This window comes from Phaethon aethereus (assembly GCF_964289735.1).
Source record: "Phaethon aethereus genome assembly, contig: HAP1_SCAFFOLD_343, whole genome shotgun sequence".
NCBI classification, from domain to species: domain Eukaryota; kingdom Metazoa; phylum Chordata; class Aves; order Phaethontiformes; family Phaethontidae; genus Phaethon; species Phaethon aethereus.
Genome location: NW_028113957.1, coordinates 37264 through 61419, shown reverse-complemented (window position 1 = coordinate 61419; position 24156 = coordinate 37264). Strand labels below are relative to the sequence as shown.

Genomic DNA, 24156 nt, shown 5'->3' with positions numbered 1-24156 from the left:
GTCTGGACTGGGCATACCTTCCTCCCCCTGGTCTTGTGAAGCGGCAGGGATGGCAAGTTTCCTTTGGGTCAGCTTTTTGCCTTTACACCACTCCTCCCCCCGTGCCCGAGTGCCTGGAGTCTGGGACAGAAAGGAACTAAGGGGCAAAGTTTGCTGTCAGTCCTGTGTGAGATGGGCCTCAGCAGGATCTTGTCCAGGTGGAAGGCAGAAGTCTTCCTCGCTATTCCTTGTGGAGGCACCACACCAGTGTCTGGCCCACGCCTGTCATGCTCACCACCCGGTAACCACAGCTCTCCAGCTTGTTCAAGACTATCCGCGGTGCGTCGTTCACGTAGTACTCCCAGCTGCAAGCAGGAAACAGGAGAAGAAATAAAATGAGGTGGAGGAGAAAGAGACAAGAATTTCCTTGTGGAAGTGACTCTGCCCTGCTACTAAACTGCTGTAGGACACTGCAATGATCACCTCTGGCATACTGACTGTTTGGTTAACCAGCTGGGGAAGGCCAAAACCCACAGCTACCAAACCAAGGAGAAAGCCTGTCCAAAATGGAAGGGTCATGTTAAACTGGAATGTGGCTCAGGGACCAGTTGTCCAAAGCCACGTGCTGCTCGGTTAACTGGGCTGGAACTGGAGCAGAGAGGGTTCCCACGTACTCACAGCTGGGAATTCATGGAAAAAGAGGACGATCTCTGCAAAGCAGGGAAGAATGATTCAGGTGTTTCTAAGGAATGTAAACCCCATGTTTTGCCTATGTCAGAGCATGTCTGTAAATGGGGTGGTTTTGAGAGGGTGTGCTTGAAATTTGGGGATTGGAAAAAAACGCTGCCTTCAGCCAAGTATTAAGCCTTTGACAAACCAGAAGTCATCAGTCCTCAAGAGAGCTGCCAAGTAAGGTGGAGCGCAGGCTCCTCTCTGCCCTGGCAGGTCAGAGCAGTTCCATGGGCGTCGAGGAGCTGACACTGGCGATCTCTGTCCGCTCTTCTGCAGTTTCTGCTGGCCGTGCGCGTTTGGGGCAGAAGCTGTCCTTCCCTCTTCTGCCTGATCCCTGAGGCTGCTTCTCCGCAGAAGACTCGCGGGCTGTGGGACTGCTCCCGCCATAAAGAATAGAGACTGTGATTGTGGGCTGGAAGAATAGCACAGTAGAGGCACAAAAGGGGCTGAATTTACATGGGGAAGTAGCAGAGCTGACATGGCAAGTATAACCTTCAGCGCTGGATTTGGCAGCCTTTCTGTTCCTTTAACGCAGTCTTTTTGGATGCAGTATTTGTTCAAGCAGATGGGATAAACATAATAGTTTAGCTCTTGGATGACTCACTGTGCCAGATAAGCTGATAATGATGGGCTGCAGGATCATTGGTGATCTTGTTTGGGCACCTTAGCAAAGACTCTCCCAGTTTTCGTACCAATAGTAATAAAAAAAAAAAAAAAAAAAAGACCCAAAAGCATATCCAAAGTTTTTTTTGCTAAGATTGCAAAACATTAATGGAGTGGTGAGTGCTTTTAAAGCATGAAATACCACCAAGATGTGAAAGCTTTTTTTTCAGTTTCTCAAGACAGACTATACTTTGCTGTAATTATAGATGTGGTGTAAAGATAATATGTGTTATTATAAGTGTCTTTGAACTTAATGCTTTCTCTAAGAGGCTTGCCACATACCCATCGGCTTCACATGTTGGAGTTGGTAAATATTATTCCCATTATGCAGAGGAAAGAGCGGAGGCCGGGATTGTTTACTATTTGTAGGAACCTAAAAAACTGAGTGGCTGAGCTAAAAGCGGAAGGAAAGCCGAGTTGTCCAGGGCTTTCAACGCAACTCCACATTGAGTGAAACAAAAGATGGGACAGTGCCTGTCAAATACGCTGCAGTCTCCGTGTGCCACCAGCCTGAATCGGGGCGAAGCGGTTGGGAACGTTTGCAAAGCCTCCCCTCTCAGCCGCACGCCGGCAGGGAACAGAAGAGTCACCCGGGAGCGGAGAGGGCTTCTGCCCTTGCGTGTCGCGAGCCCGGGGCCCCGGCCGCCCTGCCTCCCAGCCAGGGAGCCCAGAGGCATGCACACGGGGATGCGGCTGAGCCGCGCCGGGGCGTCCTCCGCGCCCTTGGTAGTGGTAGAGCCCACAACCTCCTGGTCATCCCGGCCGCCCCTTGGCTTCCTCGAGGACGGGGTCTGGTGGCACCCCGGGGAACAGCTAAATTGAAGTATTAGCAGGTGCCTCAGACCAAAACTCCCAAAATTTGGCAGAGAGGCACTGGTTTTCATTTCAGACCCAATGGCGCTGATGGCCTTTGTAACTGCAGCAGAGTCTGGGGCCAGCGCCCAGCAGCCACCCAGGCACCTACCTCCACCTGGATGGACCCAGAAGAACCCCCCTTTCTGCGGCAGCCGAGGGCCGGGGATTTGAGCCGGGCTCCCCCCTCGCTGCAGCCCGGACGCCCCCGGGTGCTGCCTCTGCGCGTCGACGGGGGAGCAGCAGCGCGTGCCTGCGCCCCGGCGGCCGCCCCCGCCCGACGACGTGCCGTTTGCGGTAGCCGGCGCAGAGCTGCACGCCAGGGTCGCTGCTCTCCCCTCGGAGAGGCCATTAAGTGCTTCACCTGTGTATCGCAGTGCCCCAGCGGGCCCATACTGCCTAGACCTTTCCTTTCAGGCTCCCTCCAAGGTCACGTTTAAGGTTTCGGGGCCCTTACTGCCAGCGAAGCCTCGCGGTCTGGTGGATGGAGGGTCCCGCTCGGCCGTGGCACACGTAGAGGAGCTCTCGTCCCTGACTGGCGTTTCTGGCAGGGAGGCGGCGGGGCTCACCCCGCTGCCATGCCACTGGGCCTCTCGGGGCGTCAGCAGCCACGTTCCAGCCAGGTTGTCTTCTCCACCTCCTCTTGCTCAAGCGCAAACGGGGAAGACGTGCCGCGGGGCCACGGCGGTGTTACCTGTGGTATAACACCAGCCCTACCAAGAAGCCGGTGGGGCCAGAGGGAGCTCAAAATGCTCCAGGCCGCAGGGAGGGCAGGAGGGTGGTGAATCCAGCAGGGAGATGCCACGGGCAGCTCGGATCCCTTCTCCCCAACACGCAAAATCTGGCGCTCCGGTTCCTCACAACGCTGCATCTCCTCCCGGGCTGCCGGGGCAGACGCCACCGAGGCACTTTATCTTTCTTCGCTGGCCGCTCCCAGCTGAACCCGAGGGACCCTCACCCTCCTCGGAGGCCGGCAGCACCACTTCTTTCCTAAAGCCTCTTCTTCCCCCCCGGCTCAGGTGTCCCTTTCCTCACCGCACAGCTCCCTGCACGCTCCCGGGCTCGGCAGGCAGCGGCACGAAGCTGCCGCCGCCGATCTCCCGGCCACCCCCGGGCTTGGGAGTAGCCGCGCCGCGAGCGCCCGGCCCAGCAAGCCCCGAGCTCTTCGGCAGGGAGGTGCGTGGGAGCTGGCGGTGGCCGGAGCATGCGTTGGGAAGAGTTTCTCTTCAACGGGGGGCCTGCGCTATTTTTTTTGTATCTCCTCTTTCTTTAAAATCTCCCACCCTGCTCAGGTTTTTAACGCTGTGGGAGTTGAGGACCCGGACCTCGGTGTTTGCCAGGCTGGTAGCGAGTAGGTGGGTTTTCCCAGCTCTGCTGATGGAAGTCTGAGAACATACGGGGACCGAGAGGCCCCTTCTGTTTAACGCCTGGTTCTCCTCCTACTCCTCCTCTGCACCACAGCACGAGTGGGCAAGCTTCAGCAGAAACCTAACCGCTCCTCTCTCTTTTAATTTGCAGTCGGGGTTTTGTTTTGCTTTGTTTTGTGTTGTGGTTTTTTTTCCTAGAGAAAAACAAGAAGTGAGATACCAAGTTGGGGAAAAAGAAAAAACAAAGTGGGCCAAGATGTAAAGGACATGCTGGTAACATCTCCAGGTTGCACCTTGATGAAGGCTGGTGTCCAACACAGCATGGGCAGAGAGAGAGACAGGGACACGGCAAAGCGTCAAATACATACGGCTTGGGAACATGCAGGCTAATGGGCTGGGCTCGGGGGACATGATGGGAAGCAGCTCCAACCCTGGGGCTCAGCAGCCCAAGGAAAAGCTGCGGGAGCTGTTGAGAGGAGCTGGCTCGGGCACTCGGGCGCAGGGAGAAACCTCGAGCTGCAGTAGGGCGCGGGATGGGACGGGCTGCGGGTCAGCGTGTCGGGTGGCTTGGCACCAGAAAGGGCCAGAGCAAGAAAAAAAGAACAAACTAAAAGAAGTATCAGGCAGCATTCTCTTGGGTGAGCGTCAACAGGCTGGGGCAAGGACACCGCGTGCCCTTCCAGCATCAAACCAGTCCCAGGATTAACCGTGCAGCTGGAAGGTGCCACCGTGAATACAAAGAGCAAAAACGTTCCCAATTTTCTTGGGAAAACGAGGAGAGGGCAGAGCCTGAAACGTCGCAGAGGAGGACTTACAAGTGGTTGCCCAGCATGTTCCTCTTCGTGGCCCCCAGGAAGCTCATCAGGCTGGGATCCGAATGCTCGTCTCCCACCATGGTGGGGCCAACCTCCTGCAGGGAAAGGCAGCAGAGCGGGTCAGCGATGTGCGGCCGCACGGCCACCCCCTCCCCGCTCCCCGGGACAGTCCAGTAAGAGCTTTACTGGGAAGGCCATTGCTGTGAGCCGCCTGCCCGTCCCAGGAGAGGCCCTCGGTGGCTTTGCTCCTGGAGGGCCACCTGCTGGCTTTGATCCTCTGGGATCCACGGCTGGGAAGTCTGTCGGACAGCAAGGAGCCGCTACTCGCAGCCTCATCGTGCAAAACCAGCAAACCTGCGTGTTTTAGCACGGAATGAGCGTCCCCAGGCAGACCGTTTGTCTGTCCTGGCTGAAGACGTCTTTGGGAACGGCTCCACCAGCAGGAAAGGGTGAGCGGGTTGGGGTGAGGAGGTGCCGCAGCGTGAGTGGGGCAGATGAGCACCCGTGGGCTGACGAGGGACAGTCACGCTCCCCTGGAAGCGACAGGAGCTGGGGCGAGGCTGTCGGCGACGTGAGTCATCTCGCCACCAGCGCCGTCAGGTGGGCTTCCCACACGTCAGATGGGGGGGACAGGGACACGTCTGCACGGCGCTCCAAAAGTGTTATTTTATGATATATTCCTGGTCTGGAGGTTTTCCAGAACGAGGTATCAGCGCACAGCAGGTAACGACAGCACCAGTGTGACCTCCACAGTGATCCCAACCCACCGCCGGCACAGCCGGGGAGGGCAGCACCCAGCCGCCCAGCCACACCGTGGCCAGAAGGGCCGGAAGACCCAGACCTGAGCACTGCCCACAGCCACGAGTGCTGGTCAGTGGGAAAGACGTCGCACATACCTCCGGCGTGGGACACGCAACCCACTCCCCCTTGCTCGGCGCCAATGGGGGTGCTAAGATGCTCCATGCACCAATACCTACCCCCGCACCCCCCAGGCTACCCCTGAAAATAGCAAGTTTTAATTGATTTTAGTAGGTGGAGCAACTGTGTCCTTCTAAATCTCCTCCACACTACTCATGAGAAGTTTGCAAGTGAAAACTGTTCTTCTGAGGGATGTCCCCATCCACCGGCAAACCTACATCAATTATCAACAATGTGTAATACACAAAGGGCTTCTCAGCCCAAAACAACCTCAGAAATATTTTAAGTATCACCCAGACCCTTTTTGACCCGTCTCTGTCTCCCCTTGGAGAAAGCAGAGCCCAGGGACAGGAGGAGGGTCCCTGGGCCTCCAATGGAGGCTGCACGGGGAGGCTGCATGCTCCGCCAGGGTGGTGCGGAGCCCTCGGAGCAAGCGCAGCAGGACGGGGAACCGCGCACCTCGACCGACGGTGAGTTGAGCAACAAAGCGGCCGGACAGTCTGACGGCAGAGAAAGCAGAGAATTTCTCCTTGGCTGGGAGAGCCAAGACAGCTGGGCTGGGGAAAGCGGATGGGTGAGGACCGAACGCAGCAGAGAGGGTGAAATCCTTCCCCGACAGCATCCATTTACAGACCGGCACTGGCAAACTGGGTGTAAATCATGAGCCTCGGTCAGATCCCAGCTAGAAGCACTCACGTGGCACCACTCATCAAACAGGTCAGCACGCGGGGCGAACACGTTGCGCGCCCAGCGGCCCGCAGCGCTGCGAAAGGCAGCAACGGCAGCAGAAACTTCTCTGCTCACCGCTCCCCGCGCGGCCCTGCCACCCGCAGCCCGGCCCCGTGAACCCCACGGGAGACGTGCCGTGGGAGGGAGCAACTTGTCCCCGCCGCAGCCACCGCCGGGAACAGCAGCCAAGCCAACGGCCCGCTGCTAGGCCGGGAACGGGCTGTGTCCAGCCGCGGCTCAAGGCCGGCTTTCAGGGTGGAAATGTTTGCTTTGCCCTGCTAAAGAGCAGAGCTTCCAAAGTCTCCGGGGGGCAAACGTGCGAAGCTACGACAACCCTGCTGCGTGCCTCTCCCGAAAGCACCATAAACCCCGACCTCGTGGCGCTTTGGTGTCTCGGTCCGTAATCGCTTCATCAACTCGCGCGATGCCAACTACCGCTGCCGCCCGGTGCTCCGGTGCCGCAGCGTCCCTATGTCCCACGTCCTCATTCCCACCGCACCGCGCACTGGGTTTGGGGTGCGTGTGTAACGGGACGACTTCGGCGGCAGCGCCTTTCGCCAAACTTCAGCTCCTTGGTGTGCTTTCTTCAGCACGACCCCCCCCCGCCGCGAAACGCATGGTGCTCTTTGGCCCTTGGGACGTAGGGTCCCCCGTTGCGCCGGGACCCGTACCCGCCCACCCGCGCCTGCGGGCCCCGCAGGACGCGCCAGCCGGCAGCGGCCGCTGCGCCGGGACCGCGGCTGCTGCAATCGCTCGGAAGCGACGCTTCCTTCACGCCTCTGCCTGAGGATAACGGGCCGCGCTCCCCGCCCGCCGGCAGTGCCCGTCCGGGGGCTACGGCTGCGCTCGCCGCCGTGAAACGGCTCCTCGGGGGAGAGAGAAAAGCTACCGTGAGGACGCGCGGCCGGTAGCCGCTCCTCCGCCGCCCGCGGGCTCCCACGCCGCGCTCCCGCCGCCGCTGCGCGAGGGGGGCAGGCAGCCCCGCGCGCCCCCGGGGCGGGTGAAGGCAGCCGGTGGCCGTGCCCGGCCGCTCGCAGCGGGCGCCGGCAGCCGCCACGGCCCGGCCGTGCCGGGGGTCCCCCGAATCTGCGCCCCACCCCCGCAGCCCGGCGCCCCCCGCAGCAGGTGCAGCCCGGCCCGGGACGGCGGCGCGGGCAGCACAGCCCGCCCCGGCCCCCCCGGCCCCGCCGCCGCTCGGGCCGGGGCAGCGGCGGGGTCACTCACCATGCGGATCTGCGTGCTGATGAGGAGGTACGGCATCGTCCCCCCGCCGCCGCCGCCGCCGCCGCCGCCGCCGCCGCCGCCGCTCGGGAGGGCCGTGCCCGGGGGCGGCCCCAGCGCCCCGCCCCGCCGCGCCACCGCCCCCGGGCAGCGGGGACCGGCCCGCCCCTCCCGCGGGGCCCGGGGGGCGCGGGGGGACCCGCGGGTAATCCGGCCCTGCCCCGCCGGGGCTGCGCTCCCCCGCGGACCCCGGCTCTGCCTCCCCGGCAAGGGCAGGGGGTGATGGGCAGGAGGTGATGGGCAGGGGGTGATGGTCAGGGAGGTGATGGGCAGGGGGTGATGGGCAGGGGGTGATGGGCAGGGAGGTGATGGGCAGGGGGTGATGGGGAGGAAGGTGATGGGCAGGGGGTGATGGGCAGGGAGGTGATGGGCAGGGGGTGATGGGGAGGAAGGTGATGGGCAGGGGGTGATGGGGAGGAAGGTGATGGGCAGGGGGTGATGGGCAGGGAGGTGATGGGCAGGGGGTGATGGGGAGGAAGGTGATGGGCAGGGGGTGATGGGCAGGGGGTGATGGGCAGGGAGGTGATGGGCAGGGGGTGATGGGCAGGGAGGTGATGGTCAGGGGGTGATGGGCAGGGGGTGATGGGCAGGGAGGTGATGGGCAGGGGGTGATGGGGAGGAAGGTGATGGGCAGGGAGATGATGGAGAGGGAGCCGAAGGACCAGGAGAGAGTGAACAGGGAAATGATGGACAGGGACGTGACAGACAGGGAGACGATGGACGGAGATATGAGGAACGGGGAGATGTAGGACTGGGAAATGATGGACAGGGAGGTGAGGACTGGGAGACGACGGAGCAGGAGCCAGGCAGGTGGAGAGCTCTGGACCCTGCAGACCATCCCAGGCACCGCCCTGGGGCCCGTCCCAAACACTGCCCCGAAGCAGGGTGTTTGGCATAACCAGCGTGTTGGGGAAAAAGTCCCTTTTTCTATGGGCTGCTGAGCTTTTATCTGGAAACGTGGGAGTTTAAATCCCTTCAAAATTTGAGGAGAAGCTCCTTTCCTGAGACCGGGACAGACAGGGATGCTTCCTCTGTAGGTGCTGAGGGAGTAATTCCCTCTCAACACCTGTCCTAGCACTTTGAAAATTGTATATGAAGCAAATAATATTTCCATAAATTGCAAATAATAGTCCCCCAGCCTCAAAACTTGCACAGAAACATCTCCATGCAGCTCGACAGAAACTACTAACAAGCTGTAATCGATCCCTAATTTTGCTAATAACCTTCAGAAATAAATGACTGGAGGAGAAAACTGATGAAGGACGTTGCGGTGCCGTGCTCTGCCGTGTCCCTCCTGCCTGACCTGGGGCTGGTTTCTCTGCGCTGCCCCAAGTTACTGATTAACTCCAACGGGGTGCAAGGGAGAGAATTTAACATTCCTGCTCTTTAGACTAAAGGAAACGCTCTGACAAAGCCAAATCCTGCTAACCGCTGTTATCATTATTATTAACATTTTTGTTGGGTTTGGCGTGATAAAAGAAAATAACCAACAGAGGCTGATGGTGTCGTCTTCCTAAAATGTGCCACAAATATCCCAATATATTAATTTCAAGCTGTGTGTGGGATGCCTTACCCCATGGGTTAAACACCAGCCCATTTAGATCATTTCCATCCTAAGGAGGATCTTCCCAAAATCCACCCTGCCAGACAGTCCGAATGTTTACTTCTAACTCTTATTTTCCAGTGTAAACCTGCGTTTGGCTTCTAGTGCCACAAATTAACACATTACTGCTGCTGTGGCCCAATTAATGAAAAAGAAATGCTGCCTCCTGCGTATTTCACCTGAGTTGTGTTTGATTTCAACACGGGTCCCAGAATCCGTAACCCCTTTGCACCTCAATCGGGCGGTCTCACTGTGAGCGTGGTCCCGCGGTCACCATCCTGCCGGCCGCAGAAAATAATACGGATACGAAATCCAGACCCTTCGGTCTATCCACAAAGTAAAGAAAAAAACAGCCCGGGGTTCTCGCTGCATGGCAGCCTGCCCGGCTCTTGCTCTCGCTAGTCGGTCTGGCTCATACACTGCTCTTTCTTCGGGGGTAAAAAAAATTAGAGAGGAAAATGAAAACAGAGCCTGCACACAGCATTTCGGTATTGAATTTCCTGATGAGATAGCGAAATCTGGGAGACAGCCCGAGCGCTCAGCCCTGCAGTGGCGTGAGAGCCAGCTACGAAATGCAGTGCAATATATCTCAGCGATCCCATCCGTCACCCGAAAGCAGCTTATTGCCCTTTGGCACTGGCTGCGCTCGGTCTGCTTACAGCCCTCGTCAGTCGTGGAGGGAACGGGGCCGGTGGGAGCTGCTGGCTTTGAATCTCTCCCAATAATTCGGGTAAAAGAAAAGCAAAAGGTTATTTGGTTCTGCCAGGAATCATCGCCCCGTTACCCACGCCTATGAGAGGCAAGCGGCACACGAAGAGCTTTATTCTTCCTCCCCCCACAGCAGCGGCTTTTTCTAATTAACACCCTCTTCTTTCTGCAGCACCCAATTAAATTTCCTGCCCAGAACATTACTAACTGGATGGAGGGCAGCACCTTAGGACAAGCATCCCCTGAGCCTGAGGTGTGGGTTTGCTTCTTGAAGGCGAATCGCTGTGTCTGGTGGCAAGGAGAAAACGCAGGAGGTCGTGTCATACAGCTGATGAGGTGGTAGCGTTCGCTCCCGGAGGCTGCCGCTGGGGAGCTTTGTACTTGGGACACAGTCGTAAAAGAACATGTTTAATCCATCGTTTCAGCTAGTAATGAAATCCGCCGCAGAGGGTGTTAGACGAATCACTAGTTTTCCTGTGGCTGTTCCAGAAGACGGCATTTCTCGTTTCAATAATCCCGGCAGCAGCAATTGCTTTACAAGCCACAGGTTTGGGGGATCACGCCGGACGTGTAACTGCCCCACGCGTTCGCTGCTTTTACTGCTGGATGGAGAAATTCAACCCTCAAAGGCTCGGGCTGATTGTTTGGCCATTCCCATCTTCACCTTACACAGAGTCCGTTGCCACCTAAAATACCACGATCTCAACCCGAGAACCGGCGGCTCATTACATCGCCCGTACCACCGCAAGTCCTGTGACTGGTGCGCTCGCCAAAATAACCGTTTTCCACTCCCGCTGCCTCACTCAGCAGCTTTGGGCTTTGCCGAGTACCCCTTTTTTGTACATTTGTCCCTTACTCCTGGAAGCTCTCGAACCCCCAGCCAGCCCAGAGGGAGGTTTGGGACATTCCCCGTTTTACTGCGGTCCTGCCGCAGCTCCCGGAGCATGGCACCATCCTTCGGGACACACTTCCGCTCCCAGAGCTCGGGGGACGAGCAGCCCTCGCGGCGTTAAAAAGGGTGGGTGTTCCAAGAGCACGGCGCTTGGCGACAGCTCGATGCGTATGAGGGTCTTTGCCTTTCCTCCTAACAGTGTCCCCAACTCCTCAAGAAGCCGCTGGTCCGCAGCACTGGGGCTTTGCAAGCCGCTGCCTTGGATCCCGCTCTGGGGCGTGAAGTGGTGGAGCCATTTTTACGAGGAAGCAGTGACTTTGGTACCACGTTTTGATGCCACGTGGGGGAAGTAAAGCCTTTTCCCCCTAGAGCCGCAGGTGAAAACGCTCCGCAGCTCCCTCGTGCTTCTGGAGGAGCTTCGGTTCGTGCGTCAGAGGCGCGGCCACGCGTCGCCGGTCTCAGCGACTCAGCCGGCACGTCTGCTGCAGACCTGCAGTAGCGAACACGCCCGAGGTGTCTTTGTAAAACCGAATCACAAGGTTATTTTAGGAAAAGTGAAGCATTTAAAGAAAATTTCCTAAATCAGCCTACGTGCGTATCTACTTCACCCGGAGCCCCGCCGCGTGCCAGTGCTGCACCGGGTGGGTCTGAGGGCAGGTGCTCCGGGACGTAAAAGGACTTCCGAGCGGAATTAACACCGTCCACAGCCGCTGGCCAGCCCCGTCCTTGCCCGACCGCAGCGGTTTCGTCAGCGGTCTGTGATTTACACCGCTGCCTACACCCCAGCTAAAAGGATTCGCGATGACGCGGGAAGGGATGTTACTACCGTGTTACTACAATCCCCGCTGCTGTTGCGGAATGGTTTAATGGCAATAACAAAAACGCTGGCACGATTTGGGGGTTCGTTTGCGGGGCTGGCACGTTTCGGGGCAAAAAGATAATACTAGAACATCAAACCCAACGGGGGTCTCAGACCCACCACCCGCCGGCGTGCCGTTGTTTTCTGCTGGTCTGAAGGGGCTAAAGGGGAAGAGCAAAGCACCTGCTCTTTCCGGAAATGATTTCTTTCCAAAAGCTTGTTTTTATTACTTTCATTAAAGCGCGGCGGGGAAGAACAACAACGAGGCTGGGGCGTGGCGTCCCTCAGATACCATCTTTAATATCCGCGCGAGCCCGCGTTCGCGCTGCCCGGGGCGGCAGGGCTGTACGTCATAACCGCGTGCAGGCGTTCAGCCTGCTCCGTCCACGCCCACGCCAAGGGCCTGTCCCCGCAGCCGTGTCCAGTGGCTGTCGCTCCTCCGCCGGAGAGGACGGGGACAGGTCACAAGGTGACGGTGGGTGAAGAGCCAGTGGCAGTTGTGGTGTTTCTCCCGATACCACCGGAGCTAAACCCAACGCCCCACGGTTTTGGCACCAGGCAGAACCGCGGCGCCACGCCTGCGGCACTGTGCGGGTGCGGCGGGGGCTGTAGCGGTTTTCGGGGCAGCGGGGCGGCAGGGGCTGTTGGTGAGGCCACGGGGCAGCGCCAGCGCTTGTGTTGGGCTGCTGGGCGTGGAGCTGCAGGGCCTGGGGTGTGGGGTAGGCGCAGGTGCAGGTGTAGGTACAGGTGTAGGTGCAGGTGTAGCATAGGTGCAGGTGTAGGTGTAGTGTAGGTATAGGTGTAGTGCAGGTGCAAGCATAGGTGTAGGTGTAGGTGCAGGTGTAGTGTAGGTGTGGGTACAGGTGTAGGTGTGGGTACAGGTATAGGTGTAGTGTAGGTGTGGGTACAGGTGTAGGTGTGGGTACAGGTGTAGGTGTGGGTACAGGTATAGGTGTAGTGTAGGTGTGGGTACAGGTGTAGGTGTGGGTACAGGTGTAGGTGTAGGTACAGGTGTAGGTGTGGGTGTGGGTACAGGTGCAGGTGTGGGTACAGGTGCAGGTGTTGCCTCGGCGGCCCCGCTGACGTACCACGAGGCCCGCGCTGGCGCCGGGCCCGGCGCTCGGTGATGACGCGGCTCGACGCCATAGGGCGCCTGTCTGTGCGCGTCAGCCCCGCGCGCCGCCCGGGGCGGCAGGGGGGCGGTGGCCGCGCGGGGCAGCGGCTCGGGGCGGCGATGGCGCGGCCCGGGCCCGGCCGGCTGGGGCTGGCGCTGGGGCTGGCGTTGGGCGCGGCGGCGGCGGGCGCCAGCCTGGGCCTGCTCTGGGTGCTGCGGAGGCGCGGCGGGCGGCCATGGCGGCGGGGCAGCGGCCGGCAGGCGGGGGCCGCGGGGCGCCGGGGCCAGGGTAGGAGAGCGCTGCGGGGCCGGGCCGGGCCGGGCCGGTCGGCGGGGGTCGGGCCGCTGGGCCGGTGGGCGCCGCGCCCAGGGCTGCGCGCCGGGCCGTCGGTCGCCGCTCTGCCCGGAGCGGGGCGGGGGGCAGCGGAGCGGCGCCCACCGGCCCTCCCGGCCGGGCGCGGGCCTCGCCACGTCCCGCGCGTCTGGGAAAACGCGCTCGGGCCGTAGTCCTGCGCGTTTCTTCCCAGACGGGCTACCGAAAGGCTGCCTTGAGCCGGCAGAGGCCGCGGGCACCTGTTCTGGCCCAGGCGCGCCTTGGCGGTGCGTGTCAGCGCTGCTGTAACGCTTCACGTTTACCCGCTCGCTGCCGGCCTCTCCCCTTGAAGAGGCCGATTCGGAAACCTGCGGTGTTTTCGAATTGATCCGCGGCCCCGCAAAGCGGCGGCGGCAGAAAGCGGAGCCGCGTTCGCTGGTCGGGTTTTAAAAGCAGACGGCGGGAGCGCCGCGCTGGTGCCGGGGGTGGCCCTGCCGCAGTACGTGTGCTTCAGTGGGCTCGATTTAAAAAGCATTATTACTCACAGGGAAGAACTTCCGCTGGAGCGTCTTTATTGGGGTGTCTGCAGGCTTGTCTTTGGTACCGTGTTGGGGCGGGAGTAGTCGGTGCACTGCGTTAGTCTGCGGTGTTACAGAAGCCGGTTTGAGAGGCTTGTACCGTAATGGTTCCCTGCTACAGGTAGCACATACCGGGCAAGCAGCACAGCGGTAATGGGGGAGCAGGTACGCCCGTGTGGCTTTGATAGGCTGGGAGCTACGGCTGCAACAACCGTCTGGCCCGGCTGCTGACCGTATATCTCGGAAGGAGTTAGTTCACCCAGTTTTCTGCAGCTTCACCCTGAAACAGCAGGTCCTGAGCAGAAATGGGGAGGACAGGAGCGTCGGCCTCCGCTGCTGGGGTAACGGAGCAGCGACAAGTGCTGCCAGAGCAGGGCAGATCCTTGAAAAGAGCACACTGAGATTCTCTACAGCCCCTTCCTGAGAAACCTGCTAGCAAAGCAAACAGCGTGGTTTCCAAGAAGCGAAAGAAGAGTAGGGAAAAGACTACAGTACTTCTTTATTTAAGAGAATTTAGATTTTTATCTCTGAGTTTAGGTGCGTTGACACAGGGTGCGCTGGAATATAAGCCCTGTGTTTCTGCAAATGTGGCTGCTTTTCTCAGAGTGATTCTCTTCGTTGTTGTTAATATAAAAATGTAAAAAGAGTGTTCCTTCTTAAATAATTGACTCAGCTGGTAATGTATTTATTTATAATATTTATGAGCTTTCAAGAAAACATTTAAAATCCACAGATGTAAGTGTTCTTACATGTTGGCCGATCGTGCTATATCTGCAGGAAGATTCAAGGATCAGACAGACTGGTAGAGGTTCTAGATACTCCGTAGAAGGCAATGACACATTTTAATGACTAAACTGCTGATGTTAATTAGTCTGATGTTTCCTCTTTGGGCTTCTGTGGGTTTTTTTCCTTGAATAAGAATAGAGGTGGATTGGGTGGGGTTTTGTTTGGTTGGTTGGTTTTTGTTTTTTAAGGAATAGGTCTTTTTTTTGGCCAAAATTAGCTTCTGTTGTCTTTGTTCATTGTCACATGGTATCTTGTGAGCTGGTTGCTTTCCTGGCTGATGGCCTCTGGAGTTGATTGCAGTTCAGGAGAAGTGCAGAGTGTAGCTTTTCAGTGTGATGTTAATACAGAAGTGTGGAGAATAAGAATTAAATTAATTTGTGGTAAGGACTTTTAAAAAAAACAACAAGCAATTTCTTAATTTGCAGTCGTTGTGATATTTGGAATGGATTTTTTTTTTTTTAATTACAAGGGGATTTTTATAGAAGTGTAGTTAAGAGCTTTGTTTACCCCTAATTGCTATTGCAAGTCTACTAAGTGTGGCTAGATGCTGCTGTCAGACAAGGGAGCCATAAACCAGTTGAAGAACCCCAAAACGTCAGGCCAGGTCAGACAGCAGTGCTTGAGACCAAGCCTCATATCCTCCATCTTCTGAAAACAAAATTGGACTGAGGTTTCCCATGTGAAATCCTTTCCCATTTGCATCTAATGAACTTTTTCTCCTCTTGCTTTCTTCAAGTCACGCCCCGAGTGCCGGTTCCTGTAGAGGCAGGAGATAGTGCTATGTACACACCTCTCCTAATGCACAACGAGCAGGTGGATGTCCTGGAGCGCCTTGACGTGGTGTTGAGAAACATTTCAGAGCTAAGAAAAGAAGTGGAGGAGCTAAGAAACAGCCTGCAGCACTTGGCTGCAGAAATCATTGGTGAAGTCAGGTATCGACCCTGCCCCTCTCTCTTTTTTCCTACTGTTGCACACAATTCCTCTGTAGCATGGTAAAACTGCCATGACAGAGTGTGTTAAATTTAAATCCAAAAGTGGAAAAAGTGTCTGTTTAGTTTCCACTGGCATTATGTCTTGACCTCCAGTGAGATGAATGTAAAAAACCAGTATGTTTAGCCAGGGTTGTTTTTTTTTTTTTTTTCTTATGGAGTATTAAGTAGTGACGCTTGGTTCATATTCTAGCCTGGGAAGGTTATTTGTTCTGTAAATGTTTTTTTTTTAACCTTTTGTTACTGCTGTTTTCTCTCTGCTGCCAACCGTAGGCAACTTTTGATACAGAATAAAAAGTCCTCTGCTCTGCAAGATGTTTCAGGATACCATGGACTTTGTTAAGGAAATCAGAGGAATGCATGTGATGTGATTACCCCTTTGTGTATGGACAGCATATATGGATTGTATATAGACCAAGTCCGTGGTCAGACTTGCTTTAACTGTAGAATATGATGTTTTGTGTATGGCAGCGGGATGTTTGTATAAGGCAGAGTAAGTCACCTTGTGAGTTTTTGGATATAAAGTAAATTGGGTAGAATCTGCTAGAGAGGAGAAAGGAAGCAAAATAACAGACATTTTGGTATCAAGTGTTTATTTGTTTCTCTTTTTGCCTTCCTCAAAGGTCCCATCTGGAAGAAACCCAGAAAGTAACTCGCCGGAGGCGGTTCCCATTTTCTAGAGAAAGAAGTGATTCCACAGGCTCCAGTTCAATTTATTTCACAGCCAGCTCAGGAACAGCCAATACGGATGACGGAGAAAGTGAAGGAGGGTAAGCAGAGCACTGAGTTAGAAGCAGCTTTTATGGGCTTTGGTGCCCAATTACTGGAGCAGTTTATAACGTAAAGGAAGGGATTTTTTTTCCCCACTAGGTGTCCTGTGGTTTTATTTGCTTTTATTACAGTAAGTCTACTACTGCCTGGGCCAGATTGAGAGAAGTGCAATGATTCTGACTTTCGGAGAAATGGGGGAAAGAAGAAAAAAAAAAAAAAGTGTATAGTTATTGAGGGTTTTTTAAAGCAGTGATTTGATTAGGGAACCTTGCAGGAAGAACGGAAGTACAAGTCCAGCCTGGGACTTGAGTGAGAGAGTTTATAAATAAAATTTCCATCCAATAATATAATCTTAGAATGTCTGGAAAGCTTCAGAGAGTTAAAAATATATTCCAATTAACTAAAATGTCTTCGGCTAGGGTATTTCTTACAGATTTTTCTCAGTGTGTGATCGGTTGTGTTGCTTAAGTTCTTGTAGTTTAAAAACAGGTGAAAAATACCATGTAGTTTAAGAGCATTGGTAAAAATTACAATAGAGATGCAAATATTGTTAGAGAACAAGAGGTCTACTGCATACATGTATGTGACTGCTACTTTTCTGGTGAAATGCTTCTGTGCCTTAATCAGATGAATTCTGTAGCTTTTGAGGTACGTGTGTTCTAAAACATGCAGCACTGGCTGTATACGTTTTCCAAGGGAAGCTGAAATGAAGAGAGAAGTTTGGACTTGATGGTCTTTTCCAAGCCAAATGATTCTACGATTCCAAGTTAATCGTAGCACTGAGAGCAAGGCAGGCAGAATTTGGACATGACATGCTGTTTGTGGCAGCTAAATGACCAGTAAGTTGGTGCAAAGTGACACTTGGTAGCATGGGTTTGTAATCGGGGGACAAAGCAGCCATTTTGGAAGCAGCCTCCTAGAACAAAGGACACGGATCTGCAGGAAAGCAAGCTTTGTGATGGCCATAAAAATGTGTCGTTTTAGTATTTTTATCTCTAGTAGCTGGAATTGGTGAAGCGGGAAAGAGCTGATGTGACCTCATTCAGGTTAGAGAACTGCTTCATTCATCTGAAGCAGGTGTTCGTATGAAAGCAAAATTAGGGAGTAGGTGATTCACGATGGTGTAATAGGTAACAAGGCTGCATTCAAATTTTAAAACTATGTAGTTGGTTCTAAAGACAAGACCTTGCTATCTCGATGATAGCAGATGCACTGAGTCATCAGGGTGCCAATGTATTTTGTAAAGCATGCTGAAACGGGTGGTCTTTTTCAACAGATACCAGCCCTAGGTGTTGTCGGATCATTAGAAAATTTTGTGATGATAGAGCCCGACAGTAATGCTCAGGTTCAGAGAACACATCCCCCTCAGGGGACCTCCAGTGATCGGTGGAGCAGGGATGTATGTTACTGCACAACCTCATTACTTCATTGGGAACCTAGTGGTGGTTGGAGGAGTTCTTACATTTTATTTAAAAGCTGTAGTTGGGTTTAATGACCAGTGTGGAGAATTAGTGGGTAAGCATCTCTAATTTGATTTAAAAAAAATTCAAATAGTATATAAATTCTCACTCTGGTGTTTGTCCTGTACCAATAGGTATAATATGAGTCTGTTCAGGACCAGCTGCCTTTTTGTATGCAGTGTTGTCTTTTAGAGATGTAAATACTAAAGTTTTCTAGTAGAAAATCAGTGTAGGAAATGTAAATTTTGGAGAAGACTATTTAAGCTTTTTAGCAGACACTGGGAGGAAGAATAAGACTATTCTCAACTGATAAATTTCAGCTGTGTATTCATTTCTGGCAATTGTATTATTTTAATGAAATTCAGGAAGAAGAACTCTTATTTCAGCCTTATTTTGTAAGCCACATAGACATAAGCACCTCCTCCGATTTCATATACAATTCACAAAAGTCATCATGAGCTTTCAGGAGCCCAGAGGTCTTGGGCTGCTTAATTTCTCTATATTGCATTGGCACTGCACTGGTCTTTTGGGCTTCTTTGCCTCCTCTTGCCATGTACTTTTTTGTTCCAGATAGTATGTTTTCATTTTCGTTCAGGATGTGCCCTAGCCAGAGGCCTCAACATACTGAAGCATTTAAGAACTTTCCATCATCATAAACTTGAGAAAACAGGCTGATAACATCTAAATCCCTCAATCTTTCTGCAGACTCTGAGTTTATGAAGTTATATACAGTATTACTTGTCTTTTTAAACTGGCAGCATCTTGTATGAGCTGTCTTGGAGAAAACATGTTTTTGTGGTGGAGAAAAAAAGTATGTAGGAGCCATCCATTGCTGTCTGTTTTTAAAGACCATATTGTATTTCAGGAGCCTTCAATGTGGAAAGTGTTTTTCAGCTGAAGTACTGGAATCTTTGCAGCTGCCAGTAAAATGGTGTAGTGAGATGGTGTCATGGCTGTGTAGCCCACAAATGTGCTGCATAGTCGGTTAGGATGGGGAATAAGAGAGTTTGAGGAGTTTGTGTGTAAGTACCAAAAATGAGGTGTAGAGTATTTATACAGTATACAGTATTATAGAGAAATTATCAAGAAATGAGGCTTTTAATCTGAAACAGAGCTGTGTCAGTGTCACTCACCACCATGTTGCTATGTTATCCATTAATTTAGTGCTGCCTACATAATCTCCAGGGTGTTGTCTTGTAGTGCTTGGTTTCCTGGCTTTGAAGTGACAAGACTGACTCTTACTTTATTTCTTATCTTAAAACGTGTCAGTACAAAGTGGTGCGTTTTTTAAATTAATGGATGAGGGCTGGAGGCTGTGGTGAGTGAGGGTGTTTGTTTACCCTCTAGCAGAGAGGGAAATGCTTGAGCATTGTTGATGGTTCTCAGCAAATTGAAGCTTCGATAGCCAAATGTGTCTTGTTATCTGTGTGGCCAAATTACTGTAACTGCTTTCTTCAGATACAGGCTTTGGTCGCATATCTTTGTCTCCAGACAAAGGCATCTTCACACACGGAGCACTGAAGGTCTCCCTCGGAGGGGAAATTCAGCCAGGACAAAAGGCAATGCAGCTGTAGTTACTGAATGCCCCCAGACTGCAATGACTTTTAATTCTAGCAGAACTTGTTAAGTTCAACACATGGCTTGGGCACAGTTTAATTGGGTAACAATTACAAACATCCCCTAGAATTAAGTGTTTATATTACTTGAAGTAGCTTGCTTCAGGAAGAGAGCTTATTCAGATAAACCAATAAAATCCAAATATGAAAGTGCACATTCTTAAATTACTGGCTGACTTGCGCTTACTCTTCATTTAAGAGCTTGCAGATAAATGTGAGGGGGACAAATAGAGAATCTTCTTCAAAACAGAAATTAGTTCTGTAAGTAGACACCCTGCTGCAATGGTTTCAGTCAATATATAATGCTGTTTTAAATTGCCAGTTTAGGTGCCTGTATATGATTTGGGGGAGCTGACTTTTAGCCATTTTCAGAAACTTTGATCTGAGCTTTTTCCTGGTTCATTTGACTAATTCCGCAGCTAATCGTTGCCTGTGTTTTTGCACATGTGCTGTCTTTTTGTGGCTTGTCTGCTGTCTCCTTGCTGGACTTCTTGCTCGTGTGAAATAGTTTTGATCGCTCTCCTACTGTTTTGCACCTTTTCACGTGTCAGTGTGAACAAGCTGTTTTGTATTTAGCACTCAGACAAGATGATGGAGATGATGGAGGTACTAGATATTGCCAAAACAGCTATTGTGTCTGAAATTTCCTGGAACAGGCTAAAAACCTCAGGTTATATTTTCAACATGGACAAGTATGTTAGATTTTTTGGTTGAAATTCTCTTCTATAATCCATACATTTAACAGAGTTGTCCTGGCTCTGTTCTTAGTTGTTGAATTCTCTTACATTGAAGTTAGAAGGCCTAAGAGAAGCTGGTACGTACGCCAGTGAGAAGTGGGCACCTGTGACTGAATTCTATGTGACTTTTGGGGGGCCTTCTTTCTTCAGCTTTTTGAGGTGGTGTATATTACATGAGGAACAATGATTGGTGTGTTATTTGAGACACTTGCATTGTACAGTATTCTCCAGCATAAACTAAGATTCTCCTCTTCCTCTGTGAGGAAGAGTTGTTCTTTCTGTACCATGTGTATAAAACGGTCATAGGCTGCACAGCATCTCCTCAAACTAATTTTGCATTGCTTGTGGTTTTTTTCCTCAAAGGTACACCACAGCCAACGCTGAGTCTGATTACGACCGGGAGTCCGAGAGAGAGAGTGAAGAAGGGGAAGATGAAGTGAGCTGTGAAACAGTGAGAACTGCGCGACGGGATTCCCTGGATCTCGTCAGCGAGGATGATGCCCATTTAATCTTAGATTCCTCGCTAGAGGAAGGACTGGGTCAGCTACTGCAGCAGGCTGACCGCTTGCACAACGGAGACGAGCAGGAGAAGAGAGAGGGATTCCAGCTGCTGCTGAATAATAAACTGGCGGTAAAGGTTGCCTTTTTATATTTTCCAGCAGTGATTTGTGTTTTCAGCTAAATGGCTGGGAAAGAGGAAATTGCATGTCTTAGCAGGGTCCAGGTCCCACGCAACAACTGGGCCAGCTTCCAGTGGCCCCCTTCCTCAGGAGCAGCTTGGGAGCGGGCTGAAGGCCAAAACTGTTCAGGCTGCAGCAGCAGCCAGTTCCCAGTCGCTTTCTGTCGTGGAACTCTGTGTCTCATCATGTCATCACTTTCCCTGAGTGAACACACCGTACATGTGTAAAGTAGCAGTACTGTGTGTATACATTAAACTCAGCAAACGTTTTGAGAACATTCACCTCGTTGCATGTGCAATGGGTCCATCTGTATTCAGGACACTTGGTCTTTCCGAGAACTGCCCAGTGCACGTGTGTGGTGGTTCATGAAATAACTAAGTTGCATATTCAAACAGAAGGGTTAGGTAACACGTGTATATTAGTTAATGAGATTAAAAACCTGGATGGTGCAGGTCCTTGCCTTAAAGAATGTGTCTTTTTTATGTCCTGTAGGTGATGTTAATTGATCCCCTGCTTCAGTGAACACTGGAGCTGCCCGTGAGGTGTGGGGACATAGCAAAGGGCAGCGATAGTTTTGCCCTAGCTGTTGCAGATAGCTAGCTTACACCAAAATGTGTCTTGCTGCGGCTGTTGTAGGCCTGCCTGTGCCTGCTGCAGTTGCACTGTCAGCCTCTGTTAGTGTTTACCGAAGTACTGCACAGCCAGCAAAGTAAACTGAGCCTCTTGGGTTACTAGCCTTTTAAAAAGCAAGACGTGCTTGGCTCCTGTATTTCCAGGAGGAATAGAAGGAAAGAAATAACAGATCACTTGATCAGTTCTAATTTCAAGTAGGTTGGTTTTTTTTCCTTCCCACCAGGAAGAAATGTCAGGCCTGTTGGTTTCTGAAATTCTCTTGCATACTTCTTTCTGGTGATTGTCCCACTTTCATTCATTTACAATACTATCACAAAAGAAATCAGACTGTTAGGTGGTTGTGGTTTAAGTTTTTACTTTTTTTTTTTTTTTAAAGTAAGTTTGAGTTTGTCAGAATGTACCTGATTCAAATTTAGCAGTACACCTACAGTACTGTCCCGGATTGAAGAACAAGCCAGGATATGAAACTGTTTGAATACGGACTGAAGCATGAAAAAAGTAAAATTCAATTTGTGAATTTTAATGAAGTGGTGAGGTTTGGGGTGAATTTTTCCAGTGTTTTGAGGTTACTGGAGACTGCTGAAGAACTGACCCTGGTATGGCCTTTGAAGGGGAGGGGTTCTTTGTTAGAAGGTAGCAACAATTAGACCTATACCAGTAGTGTAGCATGGTAAGCTTAATTATAAATTTAGCCGTCTAGTTTGCTCTTTTGTGGTTTTGCTTCAGTTCTTGTAGAGTTGAGGCCTTTTAAAGTTTAAGGAAAATGTCTGTGTGACTTCCAGTATATGCCCCCACTTGATTTTTCTTTCTCATGCTCTTTGTCAATGGCAGGATGGGTCCTGATGTATCACATTTATGTTTTTACTGCAGTATGCAGACCAGAAAGACTTTCTTTGGCGCCTGGCCCGAGCACATAGTGATATGTGCGAAATCACAGAAGACCCAGATGAGAGGAGATCGTACGCATCTGATGGTAAGGAATTGCGTGTTCAAGGCAAGGGAAGCGGGGTGGTCAAAGCTGACATTACGCTTCAGAGTTAAAACCCCTGCTCCCCCTGCCCCCCTTCTTCAACTTTTTGGGCCTGCTGGTTTTTGGAAGAGAGGAAGGGAAGTGGGACGAGTCCTAGATCTGAGGCTGTGAAATTAATCAGAACAAAACCACTGAAAACTCTCCTTACCTTTTCTTAGCATGGTGGGGAAGATGTTTTCATTATAGGTGACTCTACTTCCAAATGAGGTGAAACCATGTTGCTACTCTACTTTTGCAGGATCTTTTTGAGTGGTCTTGGATGTTCCATATCACTGCAAGAGTATGAAATTATTTACAGAACATTTTCAAGACAAGTGTAGTATAAAACTAGCAAATATACAACTTTTTATGCCATTCTGTTATTGTACTGTAACAGCCTTAAAGAAGGAAGGAAAGAGAAAGTGGCTGAATTTCTTATCTCTGACCACTTACTTGCAGGGAAAGAAGTGATAGACATTGCCTTACAGAAATGGGATCAAAGTGCTGAGTGCCATCAGTGGTATGTAACTTTTTACTTCTTGCTTTTAAGAAGCGTAGGAAAAGGACTTGGAGATTACTGTGAGCTGAGCGGCATTTAAAAAACTTAAAAAAAAACCCCACCCACCACCAAACTTATTTGCTCTGGGAGTATATTACACTGATACTATTTTCCTTAAAAAGCCTTTTTTAACAGCTTTGATTAATTGGTGTAAGTAATGGCTTGACAGACAGTAGGTTTGGTTATGATTGTAGTAATAAACTTTGCTCTGCTTGCACCAATTTAATTATGAATTTCTCTGTGAGACGAGAATGGGCAGAAGAGTTTTTGAGCAAAAGCTCCTAAATAAAATAATAAACTTCTTTGCATACTAAGAACAGATTGTATCAAGGTTTTGTGAGTCTGCACCTAACGAGTCAATGAACTTTGGTGGTAGGGAAGGGTGAACTTCTGGATGATGTTTAGAGAAACAAGCTATTGATAAAATGAGTTTGAGATGAATTGAGGACTATGAGCTCCATTTGGTGTTCACCAGGCTAAATTTAAAGACTGCATATTCTTTGGGCTACTCAGCTCAAGTGCATATGTTTTGAAAAGGTGAAGGAAAGTTTGTTTCGAAGCTTTCCTAGGAATTGTGCAGTTTCCCTTTCCAAAAGTGGAAGACAGTACTTGCCCAGCAGCTGCCTTCCGGGCCCGTGTGTGTGCCTGGGCGGGATGCTGCAAGCGTCCTGGCACAGAAAGGAGCTGCGCTCTGTCAGCGGTGCTTTTGACTGCACAGACCCTGGGAAAACACGTATCAGAGCGGCCTGGTCTGTGCTGGGTGTAGATGGGCTGCCAAAGAATATGTTTCACACAGATAACTTGCAGAAAGCTAGTTCCTGAGTTTGAGAGCTCAGTATGGTGAGGCTCTCTTTATTTTCTTTCCCGAGTCCTCTGTTTCCTTTGGCCCCCTTTCAGCCCCCTGTAGAGTAATGTGTGGAGCCTTGAAAGCCAAGCTCACAGCCAGCTGCACAGCTGCGGGGGCAAAGTCTTAAGAGTTACATATTAAATATAAATGAGGTTTTTCCTTTGTGTTCCTCCAACGTTCTTGGGTTAATTGTTGGTTTTTACTCTGTTATTGACATTTCGATAACGCTGTGCTGCACAGAGATGCTTGCTTTATGTCAAGAGGTGATATATTTGCCTCAATCAGCTATGCCTGTGAGCGTGGGCTTAGTGCTGTGCCAGTGTTCTTACATTGGTCTTAATTCTGGAGTAAGTAGAAACATCATTCTTACCAGACAGCCTTTTAGTCTTCTGGAGAGTGTCTCCTGGCCTGACACTGCTGTATTCTGCTCATGGATGCTACTTGTCACTCTGCAAAGCACTCTGGCTTTGAAATTGAGACAGAAGCATATGGCTCTTTTTTTTAACAAAGATTTTTTTTTTCCCCTCATGATAAAAGATGAAATGATCTGCAGTTTAGCCAAGCAAGGTGTTCTATGTTTGTATAAATGCTGCAGCTGGTGACAATTTCAGTAAGGAGGTAGGCAAGAGGGGAGGTACCTTGCTGTCTTTAGCAGCGTGAACAAAA

The 24156-nt window shown here is 51.8% G+C and overlaps 2 protein-coding genes across 2 annotated transcripts in view; one reads left to right on the top strand and one right to left on the bottom strand.

Annotated features, from left to right (window-relative positions):
* Positions 1–220: 220 nt before the first annotated feature.
* On the bottom strand, positions 221–7315 carry GCHFR (GTP cyclohydrolase I feedback regulator; the record flags this gene model as incomplete). The annotated part of the gene is made up of 3 exons (XM_082016006.1): positions 221–344; positions 4409–4503; positions 7280–7315. 3 exons carry the CDS (start codon positions 7313–7315, stop codon positions 221–223), a joined length of 255 nt encoding a protein of 84 aa, XP_081872132.1.
* A 5317-nt stretch (positions 7316–12632) lies between these two features.
* RMDN3 (regulator of microtubule dynamics 3) overlaps positions 12633–24156 on the top strand; it is a gene marked incomplete at both ends in the record, with an annotated part of 39505 nt that continues 27981 nt past the window's right edge. Inside the window, 6 exons of the mRNA XM_082016008.1 lie at positions 12633–12801; positions 14926–15121; positions 15802–15948; positions 20126–20393; positions 21946–22048; positions 22544–22604. Coding sequence (XP_081872134.1) covers positions 12633–12801; positions 14926–15121; positions 15802–15948; positions 20126–20393; positions 21946–22048; positions 22544–22604 — 944 coding nt within the window. The remainder of the gene's footprint in view (positions 12802–14925; positions 15122–15801; positions 15949–20125; positions 20394–21945; positions 22049–22543; positions 22605–24156) is intronic.